Below are 7600 nucleotides of genomic sequence, written 5' to 3'. Positions count from 1 at the left end.
TATATATATATATATATATATATCCAAATTGTGTTAGCACACAATCTTAGTTTAGGAAATAAAAATTGTGTTAGCTTTTTCTTGTGAAGCCACATGTTTATTCCCACCATAGAAAATGGTTTATTAGATTCAGATAGTATCATCATTTTTTTTTTTTGGATTAAAAAAATTATAACAAATCCTTTTTAATTACAGTAAAAGATAAGAGACAAATGACCAAATTATCAAAAATCAACAAAGATGATTTAATATAGTTAAAATTATTGTTTTCTTTTAAGAATATTCATTTTGATCATTAAATGCACCATCTAATAAGAAACATATGTAGTTCATAATTAACACAAATCTTATGGTAAAATGAGGTTATAAAAGAAATTACAACTATTAATACACTTAAGATAGTCTATGTTTCTTATAATTAGGTGCATTTCTTACCTTTTTTTTTTATAAAAAATAATCACTTTTTTAAAAAATTAATCACTCTTCAAAATTTTCATGTTCGTTTCAGTTATTTTTTAGAAACTAATATCTGAAACAATATAAAAACAACTTCAAATGAGAAGCTATATTTAATAGTTTCTCAAAAGAAATCATTTTATAAAAAAAAAGTAATTTTTACTCTGATAAACAAATACAACATTTTTGCTTTTCTTAAAAATCTTTAAAAAATAAACAATAAACTTTAAATAATTGAATAAAAATTATTTTTTTTTTGTTTTATAATTCATAACAAACGAACCTATTATCACAAAAAATAAGACAAAATGCGTCTTATAAAAACAACAGGAGAAAAAGATCCAACAATTCAAACTGTGGTTGTTGACATTTAGTCCATTCTACTAAACCAACCCAATTACCATTGTGTCATTGAAATTACTTAAAATATTGATTATGATATGATGCCACCTTTCATAAGATGCTCTAGCAGAGAAACAATCAACGTTATTATTCGTTTTGTTTATAATTTAATTTATACACGCTCTAAAATAAAAAAGTTTTTACACTAATCACAACTTTAAATTATTAATAATATTGAACTTTTATTATAATTGTTTATAAAATTACTCACATGATTAATTATAATTTATTGACTGTGTAAATTTATTTATACTCACAGTACTCGTTTGTTTTAACATTCTTCTATATCATATGTAATACAAGAGCAGAATAGCAGGCAAAAAACTCCATTCATCATATGATACATCCACAAACAAGAAACACTGATTTTATAATAATTGTTGTATAATGACAGTAAGTAATTAGAGGTTTCTAAAATATAGAACTTTCTAAAGAGACTATATATTGAATCTAATACAATTTCTACAAATGCAAGACCCGTTTTGGATGAAATTCATACATAAAACTCTGGTGCTGAGCCTTTGAAATTGGTTTTGGTCCCAATTTTCCAAAAGATCAACCATGTATTTACATTACACATAATACATCAAAGTAAGTGGAAGTTACAATATCATTTAGGACTTAATTCTCCACTGTTATGGAGTCTGATATGTGGGCAGAATCTTTCTGGTTCTCCAATTGTCCACAAAACCTTAAGTTCTCCTCGCTTTCGCCCCAACGCCAGAAAGGTTCCTACATTGATGCATGAAACCATGAGCACACAAGTATCATCAAAATACTCCCTCTGTTCCTTTTTTACCGTTGTTTTTATAAAAAATAAAATGATTTCTATTTATTTGTCGTTTTCTAATATTAACTATTGTTTTGTCGATAATACCGTTCACTATTTATTGTTGAGAAAAAATATAAATTGATTATAAAATAATGATAATTTTTCATAAAACTACCAAGAGTAAATGGAACAATGTAAAGTAGTGCCGGTTGTCCGTGCCCGTCCATCAAATTTAGCGCGACGTACGTGACAAAAAGTCCTACAAAAATTAGGAAAATGTTAAGTCATATATCATATATATGTATGTACTCATCAATCAATCGTCATGCAACAACATAGTTTGTTTGAAAGAAGAAAGAAACACAACTATTGAGTCAATAAGTTGATTCTCACCAAAGCCATATGCAAACATTGCCCACAAAAAGTATCCACTTACAAGGCTCTTCTTTGCCAGCCAATCATACCTGCAACGATGCACCATTGATCAGAAAAGGTTTGATCTTCCATTTGCTAATAGAATAGTGATTTACAATAACTTATTTAATGTATGCTTGTACTACGGTAAAAAAATGTTGATTTTGAATTATTTGATTTTTTGTTTTAAAGTAAATTGAATGCAAAGTGATTTATGTTTGAAAAAGAGAGAGGAGACAAAACCTGAGTGAGAATGCCACCAGCATTCCTGGTAAAAGAATGTCTCCAAAACCTATAATACTGTAACCACCCCATGGATCAAAAATGCGCGGAAACTTTAGTAACATTGGAATACCATCTTCTCCACTTCTATCACCTCGTGCTACCTATATAGCGACCAACGGAAGCAAAATTAAAATTAGCAATTACATAGGATGTTAATGATTGTCTCGGATTTAGAATGAAAGTGTAATACTAACCACAATCATCACGCTTTCATTAAAAAACTTCTTCGAGGCGAACACCCAAAATAAGTCGTAAATGAGGGAACAACTTAGAAGAACTGTACCAACCTATTTCGTAAAATAATCAAAACATAATAATATGAGTATCTTATTTGAGTTTAATTACTATGCATTGACAGTGTAAAAAGTTTTACACTGGCAGCATATCAAACCGTTCATAGTTGTGACTTTTTATGTAGTTACAATAAAAGTAAAAGATTTCTAGTAATCCGATGGCTGAGATTGACTGACAGTATAAAAGACCTTTACACTGTCAGTGTATACAAATTAAATCCATCTTATTTTTTTCAAAAAACTACATTTCACATTATATGGCATAACTGAGATTTACGTGACAAATTGCAGATATGAGTATTTCCAGATATAAACAAGAGCGAAAAGTAAAAGCAATGCAACATACAAGTTGACCATTTCGCTAGTTCAGTCATTCCATACAAGAGATGTATACAAATAATTGTAAAAACAGTAATTATCAAAATGCTTGAATAAGCTTAAATAAGCTTGAATAATTATCAATATGCTTGAATAAGCTTTAAATAAATACCTTGAGATTAGGCACATGTACAATCTGCAGAACTGTAATTATCAGCGCAATTCCCTGTTAGAACAACCGACATTAAATAGACACTCATTGAGCCGTTGTCTTTATAAGTATAAAAACAATATAAAAAAAATATTGTATGTGTGTTTATTGAGAAGTTTATTATCCCCAGTACAATTCAGGAAAAAAGGTTCTGAGAAGAAAAGTTAAAATAAATAAAGGAAAAAAAAAACTTTCTTTTAGACCTATAATGTCTATATGATAAGTATGCAGAGGAGACAAAAAAAACATTAAAAGACTGATGAGAAAAATTTATCCTTACAAGTATATCTTGACCAATCCAGGCAAATGATTTGTCACGATAAAGTGCCCAAAAAATGGCAAATGTTATACAGAACGGAGTAACAGCCAAAGTCAGGTATGAGACAGCTCCTACGAAAGGTAATTTAACGTATGATTCGTCAGCATTCTTGAACCACCTGCACGGAAAAACTAAATTAGTTTCTTCTACATGTGGAACAAACCTAACATCATGGATGACATATTGAAAACTTGCATTTAAAAGGAACTAAAAGGATGCATGTGTGATAACTAAACATTCTAGAACATATCAGTCCCAATCTTTCAAGAATACCACTAACAAGTCTCAGATACACACTTGTGCCAAAGATTATGTTCAAAAGCAGCACAAATTAGACGGTCACAGTTACTAGTTTAGCAATTTATCTACATCAAGAATAACTTCTAAGTATGCAGCAAATATCAGCCTTACCAGTGTTGTCAATCGCGGATCATAGAAGATAGCGGTTTGTTCAAATTCTACTATGCTATAGTATTATAGCTGCTATTTAACAACATTTTGTACAAAATAGTTTATAATGTATCACGGAACAATAGCGATCTGTTCAAATTCCACTAGCTGTAGCTGCTATTTGACAATACTGAGCCTTGAACGATTGCATTTGAGAATTTCTACACTAAGATTTGACATCATTAATGTAATATGTATTTACATAAAAATGTAAGCCTAAGGCTTCAAAATAATCATGTAATGAAGCCGGTCACCCAAACAAAGGAATTTTTCTATTATTTTGTCATAAAACTTGCATGCCATCTTTCATCCACAAGATCCAGTCCCAATACATACCAAGACAAAAATTTCATAACTTCAGGAAAGTAATAGATATATCTATTAAAGATGATATACCAGACCTTGACAGAAGTGCAACCAAGCAAGTTTGCAAGCCCTGCAGATACATGAAAACACATGGTTAGAGATGGCTTGGCCGAATATACATAAGAAAGGTAAGAAATTAACAGGACTTAGACAGAAACTAAGAATTTTCATAAAAGCGCCACGTGCAATGTGATATATGTTAATCTATCGCCTTCTTCTCCAAAAACATAATGTTCGAATAGGATTTTAAATGGATGCATACATTTTAAATTTTAGACTAATGTAATGACAGCCAATACCTCGATCCCGCCAATACAGAAGAGAACAACCAAAACCTCAATGAACCACGACGACATCAATTTGTAAAGCATAAACAGGAAGCACGAAGCAACTACAACAAAAAGAACTGCAGCTTTTGCATTCATATTTACAATTCCACTAACGCCAGCATCCTTAGTGTTTGGGATTTCAGCAGAAGCATCCTATAAAAACAAGATTTGAATGTAAGTAGTAGGGTTGACAACAAAATTAAGAGAACAAATGCAACTCCAGCTTAAGGAAATGCTATGAGAATAAGAAAAACTGACCTTTAACAGCTTATCCTGTTCCACAGCTGCTTCTCGAGCCCTCCACGCTGACCAGCATGATGCACAAAATACGGTAAGAACCGCCATCAGCCAAAGAAACACTTCTGCTATGTCAACAGTTGGTCGACGTGGTGAGTATAACTGCACCGACACTGCAAAATGGAAAAGTGTTTTAGAGAGTAGTCGTGATGTTGTTTGTGACAATCACTTACCTAACCATATTAAGGGCCTGTTTGTTATAGATTTAAAAAAAAATTGGTATTCAATCATTTAGATATTTTATTTCTGAAGAATTTTAAGAAAAGAAGAGCTATTGTACATAGCAACATCTTTGTGTTTTTACTCCAACAATCTCTGTCATCTACTGCATCAACTTTTTTTTGAAATCTAACGAGAACAGCTTCAGAATTCAATCAGATTTCTCATTTTTTTAGGATTTTCTTTTTTCTCAACAAATGGACACTAAATCTTAAAAAGTGAATTTTTCGTGAATTAATTTATAACAAACGGGCTCCAAATAGAAACTACAGCATATCCACAAAACATGCTCAAGATACATTAGATTATAAAGGAAGCTTACCAGATGAAGTACTCATCAACATTTTTTCCAGCTTTGTGCCTGCGTCTTGTGGGAGCATAACAGCAGGTATGTGTATGTTATAATCAGTTTCATCAGGATCACAAACCATCTTGTAAAGCTCTGTGAACAACAAAAACAAAATTTGACATGAAAAGAAAAATAACCATGCACGTATTAGATATCTCATATCTCCCAAAACCAGAAGAAAAAAAAACCTACCTGCAAAAGAAAAAGAACCAAAAGAGGAGTAAACTTTATTTTCAACTTGGCATGCATAGTCATATTAGTCAAAATACTAAAGAAACACAAATAGAAGTTCTCAAAATAGTCTTATATCGATCACAATAGTCATCAACCAATGTTTCTGTGGATTGCATTAGTCGTCCACCATGGACTAAGGTGACAAACAGAAAAATAGGTCAAGCCCTTCTATTTGTGTTTCTTTAGTACAGGGACAATATGACTACATATACAAAGGTTGTCAAGGTTGAGTAGCATTGTTGTTAAATAGCGACAATAGCAGCGCTATTGCGTAGCAGAATTTAAACTAATTGCTATTATTTCATGATAAGCTATTTAGTATTAAGTGTTGTTGAATATCAGCCAGAGCAGCACTGTAGCAGTGTTGCGTGGCGGAATTTGAATAAACTACTATTTCTTGCAATCTGGGATTGATATCACTCGGTTGGGGACAAAAATAAGGTTTACTCGGAACTTTTTTTTACCTTTCTGGTTATTTATGATGAGGATAGCTGAAGCATTAGCATTTTGTGCAGAATTCGCCTTTTTTGTGAATGTGCAGTTACCTCGATCCACCATGATGACATCTCCCGCAATCTAGTTTAATTAAATAACACAGTTATACTAGTAGCGTTAAGTACTCTGCCACATCTCGTGACCGCATCAAAGTACAGAACAACACAACACTCTCATACATGAAGAAAGAAAGAACCTTATTCATGGGAGGACTGCAACAATCTCGTGGATCTGAAAGAATAAGGGGTGTATGCCGAGCATTCTTCTCTTTAGACACAATTGTTCTACCAAATCTAGCACCCACGCCAACAAATTCAGCATCCTCTAAACCGTTAACCCATGTTTGCACTTTGACCTGTTGTTATTGTCGATGATGATGTTAATAATTAATAATAATAACAAACAACATTTTCGATAAATAATCACCACTTGAATGTCTCTTTTGAGGGCTTTCTACAAATGTGATCTTGAATGAACTTGATTTTTCTAAAATTCATTTAGTTAATTTTTTTTTTTGTCGGTAGACGAAGTGACAAGAATAAACTCACACATGCAAAGTGGAGATTCTGGGTTCAAACCCGGGTCACAACAGAAAATGTCGAGTCTAACAATGTTAACATTGCCGGTTGAGCTAGGCCTTAAAAACAATTTGATTAAAATTTAATTTCAATAAAAATGACTTATGTTTGAATACACAAAATTAGTGAAATTTTTTCAATCTAAAGCAATAACTATTAATTTCCACTTCGAATGAAATTAAGGGTTGGAGTCAACTTTTGTCCAAAATAACCTAACATCTCAATCCAACATGATACAAAATCAATTCCTATAGTTTTCACCTTAAATCAAACACACTTTGAAATTGGTACATACTGATAAATAAGGAACTAAACTAACTTTGATCCAAATCAATAACTACTAATTTTCACTTCTAATGAAATTGAGGGTTGAAGTCAAATTTTGTCCAAAAGTAACCTAACATCTCACATAATACAAAATTAATTCCTATATAAACAGACAAACACTAAGATTGTGAAGCTTCATGAACATGTTTGGAACTAGCTAGGAAAGGAAAAACAAAAAAACAAAACCCAGAAGTTAAAATCGAAAAAGTTACAAACTTTGTGAAGAGTGTTACCAAAACAAACTGATTCTCGCAACCGGGCTTCTTTGGAGTTGAATCATCGTGAACTATGTCACCAGCTAAAACTGAAGGAACTTGGGAGAGAAGCAAAATTGCAGCAAAAAATGAAATAACCCACAAAATCTTCTCAGAAGCCATTGAAGATTTCATGAATCCATTACCAAGTCAGAGCTGAAACTAGAGAGAGAGAGAGAGAGAGAGAGAGAGAGAGAGATTTCTTGAAAAGGCTAACTTCCAAATTGGATCC

At 31.9% G+C, this 7600-nt stretch overlaps 1 protein-coding gene across 1 annotated transcript; it reads right to left on the bottom strand.

Annotated features, from left to right (window-relative positions):
• Positions 1–1209: 1209 nt before the first annotated feature.
• On the bottom strand, positions 1210–7600 carry LOC101507739 (signal peptide peptidase-like 2). Its single transcript, XM_012717386.3, has 14 exons — positions 7348–7600; positions 6406–6564; positions 6179–6290; positions 5454–5573; positions 4874–5025; positions 4586–4768; positions 4322–4356; positions 3432–3588; positions 3113–3166; positions 2524–2616; positions 2288–2430; positions 2024–2094; positions 1806–1889; positions 1210–1590 (listed from the first exon to the last, which is right to left on the bottom strand). The coding sequence occupies exons 1-14, from the start codon at positions 7501–7503 to the stop codon at positions 1469–1471; spliced, it is 1641 nt and encodes a 546-aa protein (XP_012572840.1). The 5' UTR covers positions 7504–7600; the 3' UTR covers positions 1210–1468.

Source organism: Cicer arietinum, chromosome 8 (assembly GCF_000331145.2).
Source record: "Cicer arietinum cultivar CDC Frontier isolate Library 1 chromosome 8, Cicar.CDCFrontier_v2.0, whole genome shotgun sequence".
NCBI classification, from domain to species: Eukaryota; Viridiplantae; Streptophyta; class Magnoliopsida; order Fabales; family Fabaceae; genus Cicer; species Cicer arietinum.
Note: the sequence above shows the minus strand (reverse complement) of the source record. Positions and strands in the feature narration are given on the sequence as shown.

Bases quoted from the DNA above. Each gene is read 5' to 3' on its own strand.
- LOC101507739 (XM_012717386.3), bottom strand. From the start codon at position 7,503: ATGAAATCTTCAATGGCTTCTGAGAAGATTTTGTGGGTTATTTCATTT. The intron at 4,769-4,873 runs GTCAGTTTTTCT...TTGTTTTTATAG, and splicing joins AACAGGATAAGCTGTTAAAG to GATGCTTCTGCTGAAATCCC. The intron at 3,167-3,431 runs GTAAGGATAAAT...TTGTTCTAACAG, and splicing joins GGATTGGTCAAGATATACTT to GGAATTGCGCTGATAATTAC.